At 33.3% G+C, this 23,565-nt stretch overlaps 2 protein-coding genes and 1 long non-coding RNA gene across 3 annotated transcripts; 2 read left to right on the top strand and 1 right to left on the bottom strand.

Annotated features, from left to right (window-relative positions):
• Positions 1–634: 634 nt before the first annotated feature.
• LOC121259303 (peptide chain release factor APG3, chloroplastic) lies at positions 635–7,928 on the bottom strand. Its single transcript, XM_041160840.1, has 15 exons — positions 7,617–7,928; positions 7,393–7,449; positions 5,978–6,058; positions 5,812–5,869; positions 5,613–5,716; positions 5,100–5,151; positions 4,511–4,560; positions 4,064–4,129; positions 3,789–3,956; positions 3,223–3,295; positions 2,963–3,095; positions 2,482–2,539; positions 1,543–1,590; positions 1,139–1,222; positions 635–1,002 (listed from the first exon to the last, which is right to left on the bottom strand). Exons 1-15 carry the CDS (start codon positions 7,767–7,769, stop codon positions 931–933), a joined length of 1,257 nt encoding a protein of 418 aa, XP_041016774.1. The 5' UTR covers positions 7,770–7,928; the 3' UTR covers positions 635–930.
• A 6,781-nt stretch (positions 7,929–14,709) lies between these two features.
• LOC121259302 (zinc finger CCCH domain-containing protein 32) lies at positions 14,710–19,279 on the top strand. Its single transcript, XM_041160839.1, has 7 exons — positions 14,710–15,036; positions 15,200–15,342; positions 16,071–16,133; positions 16,306–16,425; positions 16,535–16,825; positions 16,912–17,223; positions 18,633–19,279. The coding sequence occupies exons 1-7, from the start codon at positions 14,952–14,954 to the stop codon at positions 19,029–19,031; spliced, it is 1,413 nt and encodes a 470-aa protein (XP_041016773.1). The 5' UTR covers positions 14,710–14,951; the 3' UTR covers positions 19,032–19,279.
• Positions 19,280–20,902: 1,623 nt separating this feature from the next.
• On the top strand, positions 20,903–22,276 carry LOC121259304. The gene is made up of 4 exons (XR_005939557.1): positions 20,903–21,051; positions 21,173–21,321; positions 21,497–21,565; positions 21,754–22,276. It is a non-coding gene; the product is annotated as an uncharacterized LOC121259304 (long non-coding RNA).
• Positions 22,277–23,565: the final 1,289 nt, after the last annotated feature.

Genomic DNA, 23,565 nt, shown 5'->3' with positions numbered 1-23,565 from the left:
ATGCCGAAGTATGGACCCTTAAGAAGACAAAAATAATAGGCCCTGAATTTACGGTGCCATCCAACATGATCATAGAATTTTATTAATATTGGGATTATTCTAAATCTCTTGAGAATACAAAATTCATCGCAAGAGTCTACTGTTTCACTTGTCACAAGAGAAAACTGAACAAATTCGTAATCCAAGTTCAAAATTGGTAAAACGAAGTTATGTTTGGAACAACAACTGAGCTCATTTGAATTGAATTCAAATTTAAGTCTAATCCAACATCTAAACATACTTCCAAATCATTAAAGATCATTCAACTCAAGACTTTTTTACACATGAGATTCATAACATTTTTCAACTCAATACCTCTTTATACACGAGACTCATAACTTTTTTCAACTTTTCATAAATACATCTAAACTCATATTAACATCCAAACTTATCTTAGGTGGATCTCACAAAACTCATTACACCATCTCAACTCACTATTATTCATAAAAAACTCAATTCATCTCAACTCAACATCCAAACAAAACCTAAATTTACTGGATGAAGAAGAAGATTCCGTTTTTGCTCTTTTTGGGATGAGAAATTAATACAAAGATTGCACGTAACCTTTATATAATGGACCAAAAAAAAAATGATATGTTTTAAAGGGTGAGCCCTATAAAAGCGTCAAAAAACCATTTACCTTGTAATTCATTATGTACATTACATATATAAAGAGAGAAAAAAAAGGTCTTATCATTGGGACAACATCAGCCAATTAAGTGCGAATGTCCTCGTGAAAAGAATATATCAAGAAGTACAACAGCTTCTTTGGGGCAGATATTGTTTCCTTTCAATTGCTCAAGAGCAACTCATTTTAAGGTTTTCCTTGCGTATCTTGATCTTGTCCAATCACCTGAATTCTCTAACCAAATTGCTGGAAAATGCTAGAGATCAGCCAGTTGGAGCGACTGCGGACTCCACAAGTCCCTCTAGCAGTTCCTTTTGCTCCGTAGTAGCACAAGCCTGCAAGAAACAAGCATTTCAGTTGCAAAGGAAATTATTAAGGGTTTTTTTTTTTTTTTTTTTTATATATATATAATTAAAATAAATATATATATATATAAAAAAAGAGAAGCATTATGTCTGTGAAAAAAAGTACCTGGACTGCAGTTTCGATATCACCATCAAGGAAAGAGGTGAGCTCAAAGTTCATCTTTAAGCGATGATCGGTAACCCTATTGTCCTAGTTAGTAGTTAGAAGAATGAAGAATCAGGAACTTCCTCAAAACCTTCCAAGCGTATCAACACCAAGATGGAAGAACTTTATAACTTTTCTCAGTAACAAACTTGTACTTCCTTAAGACAGCCAAACAAACTAAGCACTGATATATATATATATATATATATATATATATTTTTCATTTTAAAAAAAAAGTTGTTTTATTTTTGCACTGTAGCCGGGATATACTATAGCCTTATGGAATCGTATGTCTCCAAAATCTCATGAAACCCTATGTCTTAGAACTAAGGTCAAGGAAAGATGATATATGCAATGTTAAATACCTTGTAGTTGTATGTCCGAATCTTTTCTGCACGAGCACCTGTACCAACCTGCAGTTTCAAAATAAACATGAAACATACTTTAATCCAGTGCCTAAAAGCAGAATCTTAAAACGTGTAAGCTAGAAATGATCCCGCAAAAATCAGAATTATGCAAAAGCACCATCAATAATTTATGGGCATACAAGTTAACACTGATCAATCCATAACCTTTACTACCCAAAAATATTAAAAAAAAACAAAAAAAAAATTCCATAACCTTGACATCAAAAGTTTGATAGTATGTATGCAATGGCAAGTGGGTAGGGATTAGCAAGAACACTGCTGATCCTCTTGCTATCATGCTTAATTTGTATAAATAAATTTTCTGATTAAGATTTAATCACATAAAGCACAATATAAAATTGGAACCGCTAGATGCATACAGATCATGACTCGTCTTCTCTAGGAGGAGCAAAACTGAATCTTAAAGAGTTTTATTTGCTCAACAATTTGCAGTTTTTGTAAGTATTCTAGACATGTATTGTTCCAAAAGTGGCAGGCAACAACCACCTTAAAAATAGACCAATGACTCTCAAACTTGAGCTCACTGATATCCAAACAAATCTAAACATATGAAACGTTACCCAATTAGATTAGATCTCCAGTTATCTAAGTGTTTCTTCAAGTGGTTCGCATAGAGTATAAACCATTCTGCATAGACTGCATGTAATCTCAAGTTAAAATGATCGAAAATGACACTAGTGCTCTCAAAATGTGAAGATTGAAAATATGCTAAACTAGCTGTACTGCTGATTGTCATACTGAACTTCAAAGAGTGACTGACGTGTTGATAACACACCCAAACAACCCCCTAAAGAAAGTAACTAGAAATATGAGATGCCCAAGGAAGTGTGTTGTAATCAATTTTGTATCTCAAATATCCTCTAAGCTAAGATATACCTGTGATTTTCGTTGACTGCTTATCATCTCTTGCTGCTCTCTTACTTTTATCTCATACCTGTAGTAAGTTCAAGGATGATCATAAAATGTAGCAAGATAATTTAAACAGAGAAGGGGGTGGGGCGCAGAGGGCCAAACATGCAATTTTAAAGTGGAATGAAATTATAAGTTCTGAATTGCATATAACAGACCAGACTACTAACATATAATTAATAAATAAGAAAATACTATAGAGGATCATCCTACCTACTAAAAAACACAAACAACATTGAACTAAAAATACTGGTCTTGTTTAACTTCTTTTCCATTGAATAAAAACACCTCATAAAGGATTCAGATTTTTCCTTTTTTAATTGAAATGCTCTGACAAAAATGAAAACACCACAGGTTGATCTTCCAAAGTAATATGTTTGTTAGTCTGTCAGTATATATGGTCATGATAGAACAAGCAACGATGACGCATGGTGAAATTGATACTCACAGTTTAGCTCGCAATAGCTGAAAAGCTCGATCCTTGTTCCGGAGTTGAGTCCTTTCTTCAGTACAAAAGATGCGGATTCCAGTTGGTTTGTGGACAAGATCAACAGCTGTCTCCACCTTGTTGACATTCTGACCTGAGTGATGATCATGCATTGGAAGTAACCTAATGAGGATTTCTCATTTTTTCCCTCCATCAAATTAAGCATAAAAAAGCAAATCACTTGATGAAAATTAACATTCACAAGGTTTGCAGCTTTATACCTCCTGCACCCCCAGACCTTGCCGTTGTCAGTTCAATATCTTTGGGGTCGATTACAACCTCAACTTCATCTGCCTAAATCCAGATATAGCATAAATACAAAGAATATAGTTAAATAATGCCATAAAAAATAAACAACGCCATCGATGAAAGAAAATCAAAGAAGAGACAAGCAGTATTAACATCACATCTACAAGAACAAGCAATTCTATAGCAGCCTTAGACTAAACTTTTCAAAAGCCTAGTCAGTAAATATGTATTTAGATATCAACATCAGGAGGCATTGTAAGAAGTTGACGGTCATTCTATGAAATAAGCAATTGCATGCTAAATGGATCTCCAAGCATACTTCCAAGCAGAAAACATCTGCATCCCCCAGACTTGAGTATAGAAACCTCGTGGAACTTGATTATCTCTCACTGCTTCCTAATACATGATATCCTAGTTACGGCTAAAAATGTCTTTTTTCGGATAAGTATTTACAGCTAGAAACATTTTTGACGTAAATAGCTTTTAGGCACCGGATGTAACTGAGGCATGTGTCGTTTATCTGCTAAATCCACTCTACCTCTGGCATTATGGCTACTGTTGCAGTAGAAGTATGCACACGACCCTGTGCTTCTGTCTGAGGAACACGTTGAACCCGATGAACACCAGACTCATACTTCAATTTGCTGTAGACACGATTCCCTTTGATCTCCATCACATATGTTTTAAATCCTCCCTTCTTTTCAGTCTTAATAATAAGAAAAAAATGCACAAATAAAAATATGCACAAATAAAAATACTGTGAATCACATCAAAACGATAGGAAGCATAGTTCTGATGGAACGTTAGTAATACCTCAGAGCTTGATAAGGGAGTGTACTTCCAAGAATTTCGCTCACTGTACCTCTGATACATACGGACCTTCAGGAAAAAAAATTATAGGAGCATTAATTAGGGTGCATGCAGAAGCACTTTCAGAAGAATCCACCACACTTGCTGCAATGATGTTTTTGGATATCCTAGGCCTTTCATTTGAGAAAGCAAACATAAGAATGAAACGCAGTCCAGAAGCAACTAACTCACAAACTCAAATAAGAACCCAGTAAATGTTTCAAGAAACAAGTATATTCCTCGTATTCTGTAAGATAGACCATTAATCTGGTGTCAATGGTTCTACACAAAAAAAAACTCTAATTTCAAGGCCAACAACCTTTGTGTCAATAGAATTATTTTTTATGTCTTTCAATGTTGTATACCAAAACAAATCCATGAAATGGAAGGACAAAAGAAGCATGTACCTACAAGATCACCAGCCCATAGTCCGGCCTCATCACCACCAGTACCTGCCCTTACTGCAAATGAAGGAAACACAAATTTTTAGAGTTGGAATGAAACCGAAGAAATTTGAGAATTAAGGAACATAGTTAAGCACACGAAATATGCAGAACACAGCGAGTTCGACAAATGCTTGGGTGATGGATTATATAACCTAAGTCGTGGCTGTTATCTAAGTGGAGAATATACCCAAGATCAGCATATCATTAATTTCATAATGTAAATTGCAACATGCTAACTCAACTAGGATAATAATAATGGAAAAAGCTGCGCTTCGTTCGTCGCTGTTTATCTTAGCAGTTAAAATTTATTAGTCAAAATGAACACCTTCAATCGAATTTGATTGTTCAGGCAAAAGCTGCACTTCGTTCCTCTCTGTTTAATAGTTAAAATTTATTGGTCAAAATGAACATCTTCAACCGAATTTGATAGTTCAGTCCACTCTTCCATAAATGATGGTCCATTTTTTTACTAAACGCATACCTCTTCATGAATTATATTTGGTAAAAAGTTCAATGAGAGAATAATTTTTTCAATGGCAGACTAGAGTGTTTACCTTCAAGCATTATATTTCTTGCATCCAGAGGATCAGTGGGTAGCAGAAGCACCTATCAATATAAAGTGCAATTCAATGATTTGAGATTCTTAATTACCAGAAAATGAAACTAAAAGAAACAAAGAAAAAATATAGGACATACCAAAGTCAGATGAGAAAAAGAATACCATCATAAAAAAAAAAAAAAAAAAAAAAAAAAAAAAAAAAAGAGAAAGCAAGAAAAGGCATGTGGTATATCCTCTGAAGTCAAATGTCAGAATGCTTGCCAAATTAACAATTTAATAAGAGATCACATTTCAGATCAAGTTTATCAATGCCAATTTGATGAAGCTGCTTGAATTCATAATAGGTCAATCATCAGGTAAAACAACAAATTAAGCTAAAGGATTATTACACGAATAATATTTAAAAGTAGAAGATGTTGAAACAACAGATGAAAGACGTACAAGAATAAAAATAAAACAGAATGTGAATATGGAAAATACGAATTTCTGATAAAAAAAAGTGGAAGACCTTAAGTTTCTCCTCAAGCTCTCTGAGTTGATTAGATAAAGAGTCAATTTCAGAAGCAATCATCTCTGCCATATCCTGATCACTGCCATCATCTTTTGCTAAAGCTGAAATGATAGATATGGGGAGGAAAGTAAATGACTGTCAACAAAAACCTTAAACTTTTATTAAAAAATTGCAAAAGAAAGAATGGGGAGTAAACCTTTCGTCTCTTCTAATTGCTTCTCACAGTCCTTGAATCTCTTAAAGGTTGACACAACCTATACGTCCAGACAAACGAATAATTATATCAGTGAAAACAGCACTGGCTGCTACAGAGTTTACCAAGTAAAACTCAGCATGAGAAAGAGCAAAATGAAATGAAGTACCTCGTCCAGCTCAGCCATAGATTGTGCCAGCTTTTGGTATTCACTGGGATTTGAGACAACATCAGGATCAGCCAACTTAACCTGAAATATTTATTGGGTATTTTAAATGTAGCGTGAAAAACTTAATAACTACCAAGATGGTGCCCTAATATGAGAATATACATAGTGGATATAAGAAACTAAGGCCTAGTTCGGTTTCACAAACCTTTCAAACCATCTCATCCCATCTCATCCCATCTCAATATCCAAACGTCATTCAAACACAAATTATCTCTCTACTATTCACAAATTTCTCATCTCATCTCATATGTGTAACCCAACGAGGCCTAAGTTTTCATAGCTCAATCACCAAAAGCCTCAAATATCCCAATGGTCTGCACAGACAAATTGCTGAAAGAGTTTTATAGGAATATGCTAGTACAGGATACAATAACCGGGTTAACTGGTCAACCCACCACCAAAATTGAACAAAATTCTCTTGAATTGTATTTTCCTGTGAATTCAAGCCCAATGTTCAACCTTAGGATGGATGTCAATCCAATCTCCAATGTGGGAGCACTTCCAAACGACCACATATTTCTTTTTTTTTTTTATAAGTAAAAAACGAATATATTACTCCAATAATAGGCCTAGCCCAGTATATACAATAAACAACCCTGACTAGGAGGGTGCAATGGAAACAAGGAAATCATGAAGGGCCATGCCATTGAAATCAACAGCATTGGACCAAGTACATAGCGTACTATAAAATAAAGCTATGAGTTCCTCTAGCGATCTCTCCTTGTCCTCAAACGTGCGCTCATTATGTTTCCTTCCATAGACACCACATAATGCACATTGGAATCATCTTCCAAACCGCTGCTATTTGATGTACCCCTCCAATACTTGGCCAGCTGGCCAAGGCTGCCACCATGGAACGACCACATATTTCTCTCAAATATCCCAGCATTTCACCAACAACTCACCATTAGGATGTTATCCATTACTTCAATTAACCATAAACGATGTGTAGAAGGAATTTCCTTCCATAGGGAAATAACACATACCATTATTTATGGATCGGTCACAACAATAAGACAACCCTACCAGCTTCTCAGCTAAATTATCACATTTTCCTACAACATTCTCTGTTCAAATTGCCAAACACTTACTTTTCTAAGGTTCAATCAAATATTTTTTTTTATAAGTAATCTAAGGTTCAATCAAATATTCATATGTCCATAACCCCAATATTTGCGAACCACTTAAAATGCTATTCTAAATAATTCGATTTGAAAAGGCACGTCACCACATTTTCATGCCTTACACAATAACAACGGACTCACTCAATAAGTACAGTTTTCCTCGTAAACACACGAACACACAGTGAGCGAAACAATTTATTCAAAAGTTATCATGGAATCCGTCAAACATACCGATAACTCTTTCCAAGTATTCTCTGCAGATTTCAGTTTCGTTATCAGATAGGGCTCCTGCATTTCACCAAATCAACAACGCGACATAAGCATGACATTCACAGAACCCTCACACAGAATGTTTCTCCCGAAAAATACATTTCAAGGAAATTCATTCTCAGAGAGAGAAGAAAAAAAATCAAAAATCAAAATCAAAACGTTTTCGGGTAAGGAATTGCACAGACCGCCATGCAAACGAATCTTCGAGCTCTATGTATATGCATAGGTCGAAGGCTGGGATTAACTCCCCAGGATTTCTCACACAAGCGAATCCGTTCTGGGAATCGATTCAAAGTTGCTAGAACTCGACTTGTTGAGCTCGTTGTTAAGCTATTCATAGCTGCGTTTTTTAGTAGAATATTTTGTGAGGAGTAGAGCGAATGCGAGCGGTTCGAGTCGAATAGTAAAGTTTCGAATCTAAATTTGATTCTAAACCCCTCAGTTGGATAAGGTTTACGGCTGCCTTGGAAGGAAAATGTCCGGCTAACTCTTCTTTGCAAGTTTTCCCTTTCTATTTTTTTCACCTCACGAAAGTCTCTTTGTTATTTAGAGCATTCTCGTTAGCTTGATCAAATATATTTTTAAAATTTAGTTAATATTACATAAATTTATATTATCTATTTTATTTAAATTCTAATTATATTATCATATTTTGTAATTCTAAGTTAATGATAATTATATTCTAATTAAATTAATTTAATATTTATCACATTTATTAAATATTAATAATAATTATAATCTAATTAAATTAATATTAAATATTAATATTAATAATAATTATATAATTAACTTATCATTATAATTAACGTAATAATTAATATTCTAATTAATATTAACTAATTAATTTATTTTTATCACATTTTATATTTAATAATAATAAATCGAACCAACTTTCTTAATTACAAAAAATACCTACATATTTTATGAGAGAAGTGAGAATTAAATGTTTTAATATTTAGCTAACCTACAGTTCACCTATAAATTTGAAGAATCACTGACGTTGAAGTCTAAAATTTTATAACAATGTCTAATCTAATTTGATGGTTTTTTGGCACATATTAACTAAAGTTTAGCTATTATTGGATTTTGGTCAAACAAATGAGGATGCTCTAAGATAGGTACAATTTAGCAAATGATTTAAAAGGAAAAAAAGAAAAAAAAATTAAACATAAAAACATTTATATGTTTGGGACATGGGATGAGATACAAAATTCTCATCTCATCATTACAACTTTCTCAAATTTTTACACAAAATATAATAAACAATTTAACTTTTTTTAAATCTCAATTTAACTTTTTCAAATCACAAAACAATAATAATATTTTAAAATAATATTTTAAACTTTCATCTAAAACCAAAAATTCTCTTCTCATTCCATTCTCCAAAATAAAATAAAAAAAATCATTAAAAGTCAATGGTTCATATCCCAAATACATTTAAATTTAGATGTGGTGAAGAGGTGCTTTTCAAATTTTATTGGACTACTTAAATTAACAATCAATTAATCAAATAATAAGAGATAATCAATACATCAATTTTGGTAACAAAGTGAAACTCATTTGACAAATGCCTTCAAAATATAATACCACGACTTTAGGTCTTGTTTAGTTATACAGTTCAGATGAGATGAAATATTTTAAATAATAATAAGATTTTTGAGTTAAGGTGAGATGATATAGTTTTTAAAAAAAATGTATATTTGGATAGTGAGATGAGATGAGATAATCTTGACTTTTTGATATTTGATAAAGAGTGAGTCCCATTAATGATTGTAAATTATTTAATAATTATTGAGTAATAATTATGAATATATTAATAAAAAATAATATTTATGACTAATTAAAAAATCACGTATAAATAAATTTAAATCTCAAAATATATTTTGAAGTTGTTGGCCAAATTTACTCTATAATCTCAAAAAATAAAATTTCTCTTTTAAAATATATTATTCTAATTATGACCTATTTATTTTTCTATATATATAGGAAATTCAAAATCTTTTATTCTAATTATATATTAGAATATTATTCTAATTATGACCTATTTATTTATCTATATATAGGAAATTCAGAATTTATTATTCTAATTATAAATTATAATATTATTCTAATTATTACCTATTTATTTTTCTATATATAGGAAATTCAGAATTTTTTATTGCAGTGGGGATGGAGTTGGTTTCAGCAGATGAGATCGACATATGTTTCAAGGGGCGGACTGCAGTAATGAGATAAATTCGAAATGGGATTGAAATAAGAAGGAGGTCGATGGTTGACGCCAAAAGGCAGTGCTTTTCATGCTTTTCAGTATTTATTATTGATAGGTCAGAGGCATTGGTTGAAAAGTTAAAAACTCATAGATGAGATGAGTTTTGCGTTATGATCGTTTGGTTAGTTAGATAATCTCATCCGTACAGTTGAGATGAGATACAGAGTATCTGATCTGGCTAAAAAAATGGGGCCTAAGTAAACCATCTATGACTCACTATAGAAATTTAGTTCTTAATGACTAATTTAAAAACACTTACTATACTCTTCAAATAATTAAATCTAGCTTGCAACACTACGTATATCTCATTCGATCTTTGCAACTTGTTAGATTTGGATTACTGGCCTTTTTATAGTTTTTTATAGTTTCACTTCGAGCACTAACTTAATCTCTTCAATAGACTCCACATTACTCGAACACAAGCACAATATGATGAAGGTCTGTTTGTCAGGAGAGAATCGATCATAAATGCTTGATGAGTCTTTTTTGAGTTTTCACTCCATAATATAATGAATACAATGGTTCTAGCCTCTCTCCACACCCTAGAACTTAGTATATATTATTTTATATACTTAGGGTTTAAGTAGACCCATTAGAAAGTACAATCCCTAGTAAAAAAAAAAATGTTTCTCAAGAATTTCGCTTTAGCCAACTGTCGAGTGAGCTTTTTATCCAGTTTTCTGATTGTAACATTGTTAAGATGTCTTGACCCTATAAACGTTGGAATTTGAAAATTTTGAAACATTAATTTATAGATAAACAAGTTAAATTTCCAAAGCCACCAATATCATCTCAATCCAACGTGGGGATCAAAAGTTATATCTGACTTACTCTGATTAGGTCAATCTAATCATGCTTGCGGATTTGCAATCTTTGTACTTTTTATTCCAATTGCAACCTAAGGTCTATCCAATATATTTACAACTCAATTAGACTATGTTTTGCCTTAAGAACATGCCGACACATTATTTTTACAATAACATTCAGCAACTACTCAATGATGGTTTCAGCAAGTACTGCTTCATGCATGATGGTTGCCACCATGCTGCAGTTTGAATAGGGGTATCAAACCTTTCGAGTCCCCTAAAAATTCAATCCAACGCAAAGTAAAAAGTTTTTAAATACACATATTTTTGAAATACCATTCGTTTGCATTTAAAATTCATCTCAATTCATCTTATTTTATCATTATAATTTTTTTCAAATTTTCACATAAAATATAATAAACAATTCAACTTTTTCAAATTCTAAAATAATTTTATCAAATTTTCACACAAAATATAATAAATAATTTAGTTTTTATTCTACTATTCACAAATCATCTCAATCTATCTCAACTTATCTTTGAATCCAAACCACTCTCAAAAGACGCAACGGAATTGTTTTTCAAATATATTGGTGAATCCTTCAAATCCTCTTAATTTTCTGTACAAGAAAAAGTAAAGAATTTTTAACAAAGAGATTGTATGGTACCTCATCAAATACAGTCATGCACGTTGAAGATCAGTGGAGATAGAACACAACTTTTCAGGGAATAGATGAAGAATCAAAGAGGAGAAGAGAAGGCACATAGACATAATGATGAGAAATAGGGTGACAAGAATATGAAAGAAGCGAATATAACTAATTAATTGTCACCGTTGATTTAATTTTAAATAACCAAATTCCTAAAATCATGAAATTCCGAATCGATACAAGAGAAAATCAATTGAAATTAATCAGATCCATCGAGAATTGGTCTCCTGATTTGATAGTTTTTGCGACTTGCATGGCCTAGTGAGAACTATTCTATGATTAGTAATCTCCTAATTAAGTCGGTTTAGTTTTAGGCTGAGTGGATAGTGAGATATTCTGATATATTTTGTAAATAATAATAAATAATAGTAAAAAATAATAATAAAATAATAAATAATAATAAACTATTCTCAAAATGCATCAGTACTCAAACTGAGACTTTATGTTGTTTTCTTATTTTCAAACACCATATTAGTGGAATAGCATGAGGAGGTATGAGGTTGGTGGCTTTGAAGGTGGTGCGTTTGACTATTCATCAAGATTATTTAATGTAATCTAATCAAAGCATATAATTTTATATTAAATTTAAATTAAATTAGGTTCTTAGACAAAGCATAAGAGCCGTCCATGTTGCCAAAATTATATCACCAAGAAAGTGATTGACGCCGTATATGGCACAGAGACCATCCCCCCGAAACCCCCCCAGACCAATTACCGAAGCCGGGCCCACTCACGATTATCCAAATGGTACCTTCCTATTGGCTGTCCCCCAACTTTATCCACATATGGAAAAAAGAACAAAGAAAAAAAAAAGTGTAAAAAGTCTTTGATTACACGTCAGCTTCCATGACTTTTTTAATATTTGGTTCGATTAGTCTTTTAAGTTTAAATTGCTCCACAAAATTCTCAAAATATAAAAAAAGGGGCCATTGCTTTAGCTAAGCATTGTATTTTTTAGGAAAATGTGTAAAAGGTGTCATGCATGACACACAGTAATCCTTGATTTAGGTATGGGACAATACGTGACAAGATTTGAGAATTTAATACGAACACCAAAGAAATTAGTAAATTTTAGTTTGTTTTTAACGGGTTCGGATTAATAAAATTTGACATGTTAAGATATGATTTATTAACGTGTCAATAACGGGTCAACTTGCTTAATAAAAAATTAACCTGTTTTGATCTGTTTAGAATTTATTTTAAAATTAAAATTTTATTATTCTTAAATTGTAATATTGATATTTTTTAATATTTTTTATTATTATATATTTGTTTTTGACCTGTTTTGACATGTAATATTTGTTTCATTACATATTAAAATTTGAATTTACATGAAACGTGTTTAAATGGGTCGTGTTGTATTAATTTATTTCTAATTAATTATTAAAAGAGTTAAAAATGGTGACACAACACGACTTGATCCGTTATCTAAATGACTTAAGTTAGAGTTTGAAAGTTTAACATGTTTAGCTTAACGGATCGGGGTTAGATTAACCTATATAGTAAAATGTTTATGACTTGACATGACACGACACGAATACGATCTAAAAACACGATTCGTCACCCCTATTTAGGAGTATAATACTGGCAACAGATACCCTTTGGACCGTTCAGGGCAATGGAGCCTTTATTTTTGTTAGAGACAAAATAACACTATACTGACTATATAATAAAAAGGAAATTATACACCTATTACTTAGTGTAATATTTACCTAACAATGCTTATTTAGCAAATAATCAGGTATAATATTTTTTTTATTATGATTGATGTGACAGTCATTAACATTTGACGTTAATAATATCATATGTACGTGACAATAACATGTTACGCCATTATTTATTAATAGAATTCATTTTTTTTTTTTAAAAAAATTTATACGAGTCTTGAGTCTTGTCTATTCGAAATTATTTTTTAAAACATGTTAAAATCATGTACTTTATCATTGTCTTTGAACACATTTTTTTTTTTATTAAAACCACTATGTATGCAAATGAAAGAAGCCAACATCAGACAAAACAAAGCACAATTTAGTGCACAAAGTTCTGGCCCCACCACAAGAAATTAAAAAAAAGAATGGTGCTACTCGGGTTACTCGGTATTATTGTTAGTTGTAAAATTAGTTTTTTTTTTAATTTTTCTATTTATATTTATTTAATATTTTTAAATATTTTTAAAAAATAAAAAAATACATCAATATATTTAAAATTACTTTCTTCATCATTCGGTAAAAAAAAAAAAACCGAATGGTAAAATTTGGATGGCATAATAGACTTTTCCTTAAAAAGAAAAAGGGAAAACAAAGAAAAAAAAGACTAAAAGAGGGTCGAAGCTTAAGCTAAAGCTATGTAGCCTCGGAGACTTGGAGTAACCGACTATAAATGTATAAAAATTATGTGTAATTATTTATATCAGTTTATAATCGCAATACATCATATATTGAGTTAAAAAAAAATATATATATATATATCATATGAGTTATACAAAAAGTACGATTGATGTATAGTCGCACTCGAAATTTATATGCAATGCATGCCCAATCTTGTATGGCTACAGGCTACCCTCAACATGAACCCGCCTGAAACAAACACAGACAGACCGACCGACCAATGACAAACGGCATTTTGCCTTCGCCTTTGCAGACTTGCAAACCACCACTACCAGTACACCAAATGACACATTTGTCCCCAGCGTCGGACCAGCAATACCTGAGAAGGCTCAATTTTAAATCCAAGGACATATGCGTAGTTTCGCGGGAGCTCTCCCATATGTCGGTTACTCCATTCCTCGGTCGTCAACTTTAGTACTCTCTTAAATTCATCACTTTTATTTTTTTAACTTAATTATTTTAATATATATATATTTTTAAAATAAAATAATTAGCTTATAAAATCAGTTAAAAAATTTTCGATGAAAAAGGATTTTTCATCCCATCATTTATCTAAATTTCAGTAAAATTCAAAAACTAAAAAACTAATTTTTTTTATAAAAATAAAAATAAAAAATAAAAATTTATAAAAAATATATAATATAGTCTATAACTTTTTAACTCTATGTATTCATTTTTATTAGTCTCAATAAATTTTATTTAATTTTATTTTATATACTTTTAATAATATATTTTAAAAATGTTCTAAAATTCTCTCTTAACAAGCCGGCAGAATAGGTTCCAAGGGATGTTACAAATACATTTAAAAAAATTGAATGAGTAAAAATATATGTACACTTCTTTTTATAATTTTTTATATAATCATATTTTAAAATAAGAGTATTTATATAAAGTAATATTATTTTTATAAATTATTTTATAAAAAAATTCATTATATTTTATTTTTATAAATTATTTTATAAAAAAATTCCTTATTTAAAATATAATTATATAAAAAATTAAAAAAAAATTGGATGTTCAACATCCTCCTAAAAAATTGATTAAACACACAGAAGTCAGGCACCCGAATGCGCAAGGTAGGAAAAAATAAATAAAAAGAGCGTACGGTTTTAATAGAGATTTTGGAGAGAGACGGAGTGACATTATCGTACTGAAACCCAAAACTTTTTGGTCTCTCTGCTTCTTCGCTGCTCGCTCGGAGGATGGAGCTGTCCGATCCTTCCAGGAGCTGGGTATAGTTCTTGTACAAACGTTTCTGTTTCATTCCTGGAACCTGCCTCCTGTACAGAACCAAAAATTAAATAGAGAACAAACAAAAAAAAACACAGAAGTATAGAAACCCGTTTCCCATGGAATTGTATGGTCGCAACCAGGGGAGGAATAATGGGTCCCAACCGGAGTGGACCTCCTCAGGCGGAGATACCGGGCTCGAAGGTACTGCCAATTTGTTTTGTATTCGTATTTCGACTCGTCTGTATCTATCTTTTGCGTTTCAATTTTTTTTTTGGGGGGGGGGGGGGGTTAGGGTTCTTGCAATGTGGGGTTTTGGTTAAGGTCTTTTGACGATCTTGGTCTTGATATTGGCGGTCAATGGTAGAGTCGATGTGGCGATTGGGGCTGGGGGGCAGCGAATCCTACCCGGAGCGACCTGGCGTGCCCAATTGCGTTTACTACATGCGAACCGGCTTCTGTGCGTACGGTGGCAGGTGCCGTTACAATCATCCTCGTGATCGTGCGGCGGTAAACTACTGTATCTTCGATTTTTTTTTTTTGATAAGTAAAATAAGTATTATTCATCCATTCAACTGTCAATTACAAAGTAGAATATGCCCTATTTATGTAGAGCATTAGAAACTAAGAAGTCATGAAAATCCATGCCATTAAAGTTCACAGCAATGGCCCAAGTACAAAGAGTCCTAAAAAATAACATTTTCAGCTCCGCCCCAGATCTCTCTTTGTCTTCGAAAATTATATGCATTTCAATTGGTTTTGTGTTGTTTTGATGTGAGGTTTTCAATGTTGTGTGTGTTTTATCAACATAATTTGAAGTAGTTGGTGCTATTGTTGAAATGGGTTTTGTAATTTGGTTTAACTTGCACAATTGAAGTGTTTTGGCAGTGTGGTGCTCCAACTCTTTTATGAACTTTTGAATGAACTTGGTATTTGTTTATTAGTTGCGAAATCAGAGGATAAGGAAAGGAAACAGAAATTGGAATTTTATGATTGCACTGTTTTTTTTTTTCATTATTGTGGTTTTGATATAATGATAATTCACCTGGGCTGCGCTTGGGCATGTTTTTGTGTAATTGTAACGTTGGGGTGATGGTTTTTTGTTTTATTCAGTGGCAAACAGCCAAATTTTGAGATTCAAAGATTGATCTTTTTCATTCCTCTGGATAGTCTAGTGGCCCAGATTAGAGAGCGTGAATTGGGTGTTCTCAATGCTAATTTGGATTCATGCTGCTTAGGTTGTGGAAGCTGTAAGGGCTACAGGGGAGTACCCAGAGCGAGTTGGGGAACCTCTATGTCAGGTACACAGTTGCGTAGTGATTGATTGTAACACCTCAAATGGGCTTCTGATTGTTGATGACTTGACATTGCGGTTTCCTGGCAGATTTGCTTATAATTGTCATAATCTGGCCTGTATAATGTGAAGTGGTTTTGTTCCTTTTGTATTTATTATGTTCATAACTCAATGTGCAGTATTATTTGAAAACTGGGACATGCAAATTTGGTGCATCTTGCAAATTTCACCATCCAAAACATGGAGTTGGATCCTTGAGCCAAGCTCCATTAAATATTTATGGATACCCATTACGACCGGTTTGTCTTCCCTTCTTCTCATTCCCACGTGCATGCACACAAATCTAATAACAGTAAGTCATGAAATCGTGAGTGCACTAAAATTGATGCACACTTGTTGTTTTAACAGGGTGAGATAGATTGCTCCTATTATTTGAAAACGGGGCAGTGCAAATTTGGTGTAACTTGTAAATTCCATCATCCTCAACCAGTTGGCACCTCAATGCCGGCATCTGCACCTCAGTTTTATCAACCGGTGCAGTCTCCTTCGCTTCCTACTCCTGAACCGTATGGCAGTGCATCCACCAGCTTGAGTGTGCCTAGGCATCCGCTATTACCCGGTTCTTACATGCCAGGGACTTATGCTCCTGTTCTGCTTTCCCCAGGGGTTGTTTCTATTCCGGGTTGGAGTCCTTATTCGGTATGCTATAAGCATCACACCTCAGGATTGAGATATGCCAGAAAGTACGTGCATTTCTTTTAATATCGTTGGCTTACTTGCTGCAGGCTCCTGTCAGCCCTGCGCTATCTCCTGGTGCTCAACCTGCTGTTGGAGCAACTTCTCTGTATGGAGTAACACCATTATCTTCATCGACACCTGCACTTGCAAGACCTTATCTCTCGTTACCCTCCTCTGCTAACCCTTCAAGCAGTAGCCAAAAGGAGCAAGCCTTTCCTGAGAGACCTGGTGAACTTGAATGCCAGTACTATATTAGAACAGGGGACTGTAAATTTGGGTCATCTTGTCGATATCATCATCCTCGCGATCGGGTTTCTTCCGGGACTGTCCTCAGTCATATCGGTCTTCCCTTGCGTCCGGTATGGCATAGTCCTTATCTGGATTAGATCAAACGGTTTTGCTCTTTAACTTATTTAATTCATCTTTATTCTTATGTTGAGACAATGGTTTTATTAGATCTTAGTATTATGAGCAGTAGGTTTTAGTTTGTTATTGGGTTCTGCACATCTTATTTTTAATAAAATCTTTAATTACTTACAAAAAACCTTTTTCCCAACCTTATTGATATTAGCAGTGACTCTAAACCTAAGATTTGGTGTTATATGCTTTTTTAGTGAATTTAGTCGTGCAATTATATTTTGGCCATTTACCATTTAAGCCGTTTTCTATAGTGACGCTCGATGATTTACTTTGGTCTGCTTAAGAGAATTGATCCTCTGCCTTAGAGGTATTTTGTAATTAAATAATTAGTGCATGATATGAATAACTAGGTTATTGACATGATAAATGTATGTAGAAAATGGAAAGTTTATAATTGTTATAACATATTACACTTTCTAACACTTTTTTCGTTTGTCTGAAAACTTATTACTTTTTCATAGAAAATTCAAATATGGTGGCAAATATCATATGTTCAGAAAAATGTTTGACAGCTGTGGTTGCATCAAAGCCATGAACAATTATTCCCAAGGGATGTGTCCTTTCTGTCTGGTTATGTCTCTTGGTTCAATTTGTGTGCCTGTCATACCTGTATTCCACAGTACAATGGCTGTATTGATTTTCCTAGTTCGAGAACAGGCTTCTTTTCACTAAGTATTGGGTTAGTGCTTCATAACATTCTTCTTATTCTTGGTAGATCATAAATAGTAAACATCAATTTGCACTTTAAGGACCTTGAACTGTTTGTCAAGTCTCTAATATTCTGATGAAGATGTAAATATCAATCCCCAATGATGCCCTCCACCTTGTGACTTGTGAGTATAGAACAGGATTACCAAGTATTGGTCCTGATTATAATGTTCTTGACTTGCATTGTAGTTCATTCTTTCTATCATTGCGGGCATTACTTGCAATAGGGAAGAGAGATTGTAGAAGAGTTTAGTTACTAACCTTGTCATAATTTTACCTTGCTGCTAACCACGTACCTCACTCCCCCTTCTGATCTGTTTGGTGATAAAGTGAACTAAACTCTTATCAAGTTCTACATCTCTTTTGTGCATCATATTGCCATCTAGTAATCTATTATATCTAAAATTTTCTATGAACAGATATGTCAATTGTTGAAGCATAATAATTTATGTCGCCTTCAATTATCTGCAGTATTTTATTTCTGCACTATTTCCCCTTTCCAATGTTGACAGTGATGTCTTGATCGGTAAGTACATCACTTGCTTTTGAACATATTCTCACAGTGCATGCAGAGGCTTTGCAGATCAATAAAAAGTTTTTGAACCTATTTTTATGAGTTTTTTTTATTTTCCAAAAACAGGGGGTGCAACCGTGTGCTTTCTACTTGCAAAATGGGCATTGCAAATTTGGGCCAACATGTAAATTTGATCATCCGATGGGGACAATGAGATACAGTCCATCTGCATCATCTCTCATTGATATGCCAGTTGCCCCATACCCAGTTGGCTCTTTACTAGCTACTCTGGCTCCTTCATCCACTTCTTCAGAGCTTCGGCCTGAACTGATACCAGGATCCAAAAGGGAATCATTTTCATCCAGAATGCCTTCTTCAGGGAATACCAGTAATTCAGTTGGTTTAATTTTTTCTCAACCTGGGTCAGTTTCACTCTCTGAAGTGCAGCTTTCAAGCCAGATTTCTTCCACTTTAAGCGGCGTCAGAAGCACCAGACAAGGGGGTGAGATTCGTCGTTCAAGCTAATGCAAAACCTTAGAAGCCATTCTTCATTGTCTTCTGAACTTGGTTAGAGCTCAGCAAGTGTTTAGTGGTCAATTGTGCAGAGTCCCCACTTTGCACTGTGGATTATCAACCATATAAACCAATTTGGTTTACCTCACACACTTGGACTCATCATCTCTGGTTCTCATGCCATTTATGTACAGTCATGAATATCTATACGTTGTAATATTTATACATTTAAAATATTAAAGTAAGGAAGCGTTTTTACATTTGCTGTACGTTGTCAAAAAGGTCTATATATGGTTCATGATGATATTGTTTACATGCATGCACGTTGATTTGTAAGGGGTTGCTATTTGGATGAGGATCGGATAAGAACCTTGCGGCTTAATTTCCATGCAGGCCTCAGACATGCCGCACTGCTGCCCTCTATGGCGCTTCACGCCGTCTAAAGTACATGGGCCACATGGCTAACCAGTAGACACTGCCTGCAGAATTTTTGTACTCCCATCACATAGCATTTAAAGCCCCAAAAAGCAACATCGACAGCCACTGATTTGTAACAACAGAAGAAAGTACACAGTTTGTACCCAAACCACTCAGAATACGATATATATCGTAGCTGTGATTTTTTTTTTCTCCCAAAGAGTAGTTCGAAGTTGTTTACACAGATACTGTATTTAAATATTAAATTGAGTTGGGATGATAAAATATTGTTAAAATATTATCTTTTAATATTATTATTATTTTAAAATTTGAAAAAGTTAAATTATTTATTATATTTTGTATTAAAATTTAAAAAAATTATAATGATAAATTGAGTTAAATTTAATAACCAAACGTACCCTAACACTACACACTATTTATATAATATAATTTGATTTATAAGATTTAAATTTAAAATTTATTTTTAAACTTAAATTATGTCAGACAATGATACCTGGTATAAAAGTTTTCAAATAGAATAATTCTTTTTCAAATATTAAATCTAGAAAACAATAGTGGCTTCTGAAGTTGTTACCTAAAAAATTAGAGTCTTCAAATCTCTGCTCTAAAAAATGTATTGTTAGTTGTCAAGGCTATTTAACAAGGGTTTGAAGCCTCAAAATATCTGTGTTGACAGTTGACACTCTTTTCCAAAATAGTAGTTATGGAAGGTTGTACACAGCTCTAGCGACGAGTGAGATATTGCCGCAATATATACATGCACTTGTTTTACATGGCTTAATAGCCTTAATTCGTAATGGCCTTATGGCCCCAATCCTGCCACAATGTTATGCCAACAAGGAGATTATACGGTCGTAGGGTTATTGGGATAAAGTTCTTTTCTAACCTCAATTGGAGAAACTTTCCTTCAAGCAACGCGCGCGCGTGTGTATATATATATATCAAAAATTTTATGTACAGTTACTTTTGTATATTCTTTATGTACTCCATTAATGTGATTGACCGCGTTACTTTTTTTAATATAAAATAACTGTTTTAACCAATTACATTAATGAAATCCACAAGAAATATACAAAAAATGATTGTACATAGCAAAACTCATATGCTCAAGGGACACAATCACACATAACAATTTTTTAAAGAGTAATGCTAGATAGTTTTGTAAGCGTCGAAAAAAGTGAGGTCTATTATTAAAAATTTAAATTTTTTTATGTAGATCTTATATTTATTTAATTTTTTTTAAAAAAAAATATACGATACTACATTCTATGACTACAAATATCATTTCTGTCGGTTGAATTATGCACCGGATACTTAGCTCAAAATACATAAAATCCCAAATAATAGTTGAAAAATATTAGTTAAAATCCCAAATTATATATAGGCCTTATCTTTTCACTTCTGGCATAATTGTAAACTGCAATAATTTTCTTTTTAAGTCTGTTAATGGCTCCTCTTCTAGGTATGGAGTCTGAGCTCTCCTGCTCCAATCTTTACGTTGGATGGCCATTCGAAGGGTGTGAACTGCGTTGATTACTTCACTGGCAACGATGAAACAAAGCTTTTAACCGGTTCTGATGATTTTACTGCTAAGGTTAATTTGCAACCCTATCTCCTTCTTCTTCGGCTGTGTAGATCAGATTTTTCATATGCACTTGTGGTTATCATTAATTTGAATCTACTCATTGAGACTAGCTATAATTTTATGAGAACAGGTGTGGGATTATCAAAGCAAAAGTTGCCTGCAAACCCTAGAAGGCCACCAACACAATGTTACATTGATATGTGCTCATCCAGAGCTTCCCATAATTATTACTGGTTCAGAGGCCGGAACTATTCGCATATGGGATGCCACCACCTATAGGTAACTACTCTTCATGATTCAAATTTTCCATATTCTGAAACCATGCATGAGGAGACCAATTGAAAATTGAAATACATGCGCGCATTAGAACTACTGTCGTCAGACTTTAATTGGTTCTGCTATATATTTTGGTTTTGGAAGTTTTAAAGTAATGCTCATGATCAATAATTTACAGGCTCGAGAACACATTGAACTATGATCTCGGAAGAGTTTGGGTAGTTGGATACAAAAAAGGATCAGATCGGTAAGATTCTATCCTTCTAGCTTTTTGTGTGCGCTGTAGCTTCTGATGATCAGTCGTAGGAAGATGTACTTTAAGTCACTGTTACATCCAAACATATGAACATATCTCTTCTTTTTTGAGAGAATATATGAATAATCTTAGTACTATATATACTTCCTTGCTAATATCATGATCCCTACTCCCTTCAGGGTTGTATTTGGTTGTGACAAAGGAACAATTATGGTCAGTCTGAAGATCAGTACTTAGAAGTGAAACAACTATTTGGGGATGAAAAGTACGTACTTGGAGGAATCAAGTGATCATCATCCGCTAGCTGCTGCTGCGTACTGCTCTACTCTTGGTCGACCCTGTACTCTCTCTCTCTCTCTCTCTCTCTCTCTCTATATATATATATATATATTTGGAGTACTACTGTTTTCTTATTATGAATAAATTTGTCAATGAATGAAGCGTTTGATCACCTACCCCTGCGTCTACTCCTGCTGTTTTGATTGTGTGATCACTAGTTATTAATTAAGGATAGATATTATATATGTTATAGCTACGTACGTACCTCCAAGGATATTGTACTCTTTCTCCTGTTAATTATATATGCATGTGGTCATGTGTTTCTTTGAATTCCAATGGCTTCTCATCTCTATGTCCTAGCAGTGGAATGTAGTTATACCTATGTTTAAATTAATAAATTCAGTCTGAAATATTGCAATACAACACTGTCCTGAACACCAATTGGAGTACCGCAATTTTGTGTTCCAGATTCATCAAAAGCTGTAATTTCTATATATATATATATATATTCTCTTAAGGCGGTACTGTATTTGTCACTCTGCCTCGTTTGAATTCAAAATCTACTTTAACTCATCTTAACTTATCTCATCTCATCATTACAACTTTATCAAATTCTCATATAAAATATAATAAACAATTCAATTTTTTCAAATCTCCAAACAACTTTATCAAATTTTCACACAAAAAATAATAAACAATTCAACTTTTATTCTACTATTTACAAACCATCTCAATTCATTTTTGAATCAAACCACTCCTTATTCAAAATGCATTACACAACATCTCTCTAACGTCGAAAAATGTCTTCCTAAGAAGGCCAATGTCGCCCCATCAGCTAGATGCATGCATGATACCAAAAAGGCCGGGAGACAAAAGGCTAAAAGGGCTGTAAAATCAATGAGAGGTCCACGTGGAGGCTTCTTCTGGTTATCATATACTCCTTGTAACATGAATTAAATTAAGGAAAATGCTTGAGTGGCCGATGCATGAAACAGTTAAATACATGCATGCTTCGGTCACCCTCTTGAGTTAACGTACGTAGCATTATCTTTAAATTAAACTAGCTAGATAAACTGCCACTATATATCAGGTTTAGGGAAAAGAAATAAATCTAGAATTGCCAGAATTTCAGATCGAATTTTCCCACACCTTCTTGTAGATTTCCCGTCAATTAAACATGTATTTCAAAATTATAACACAAATGTGACTAGCTAGCCCTCAAATGTTCAAGTGGGAAAGATTAATATGAATTATAAGTTGTAGTTTTATAAAATAAATTTTTAAGGATATTAAGGTATCGCCAGCCTACCTTACTAGTACTGCTCTTCCCTAACCCCCTTCCCCCGCAAACCTCAAACCCCCTCCCTATCTTTCCTCTTTCTCTAATGCACCACTAGACTAATTCGAACTCAACTTAAATTTTTATTTGTTTTAAAATTTTAAACTGAGGTGTCGTTTGGATTCAAAAATGAGTTGAGATGAGTTAAGATAAATTGTGAATAGTAGTGAGATGAGTTATGAATAGTAGTGAGATTTGCGAGTTAAAGTTGATGAATAATAATAAATAGTAATAAAATGAGTTGAAATGAATTGCGAATATAAATCGGGCATGAGTGTACGTGGACAAGACTCTAGTAAAATATTTAATTAGTACTGCTTATTCAAAAAGTCTTACCTATTTTACATTCGCTATCGTTTAGCTTTCCTGCAAT

The sequence above is a fragment of the Juglans microcarpa x Juglans regia genome, chromosome 4D (genome assembly GCF_004785595.1).
Source record: "Juglans microcarpa x Juglans regia isolate MS1-56 chromosome 4D, Jm3101_v1.0, whole genome shotgun sequence".
In the NCBI taxonomy this organism is placed as follows: domain Eukaryota; kingdom Viridiplantae; phylum Streptophyta; class Magnoliopsida; order Fagales; family Juglandaceae; genus Juglans; species Juglans microcarpa x Juglans regia.
The sequence above is the reverse complement of the archived record's forward strand: the minus strand, read 5'-3'. Positions and strand labels throughout refer to the sequence as shown.

What these genes read in the sequence shown, in the direction of transcription:
- LOC121259303 (XM_041160840.1), bottom strand. Translation starts at nt 7,769, where the DNA reads ATGAATAGCTTAACAACGAGCTCAACAAGTCGAGTTCTAGCAACTTTG. An exon ending in ATACTTGGAAAGAGTTATCG is followed by an intron (nt 6,059 to 7,392) that starts GTATGTTTGACG and finishes TAAATATTTCAG; the next exon opens with GTTAAGTTGGCTGATCCTGA. An exon ending in GCAATTAGAAGAGACGAAAG is followed by an intron (nt 5,717 to 5,811) that starts GTTTACTCCCCA and finishes CTATCATTTCAG; the next exon opens with CTTTAGCAAAAGATGATGGC.
- LOC121259302 (XM_041160839.1), top strand. Translation starts at nt 14,952, where the DNA reads ATGGAATTGTATGGTCGCAACCAGGGGAGGAATAATGGGTCCCAACCG. An exon ending in TTGGGGAACCTCTATGTCAG is followed by an intron (nt 16,134 to 16,305) that starts GTACACAGTTGC and finishes CTCAATGTGCAG; the next exon opens with TATTATTTGAAAACTGGGAC. An exon ending in CGGGTTGGAGTCCTTATTCG is followed by an intron (nt 16,826 to 16,911) that starts GTATGCTATAAG and finishes TACTTGCTGCAG; the next exon opens with GCTCCTGTCAGCCCTGCGCT.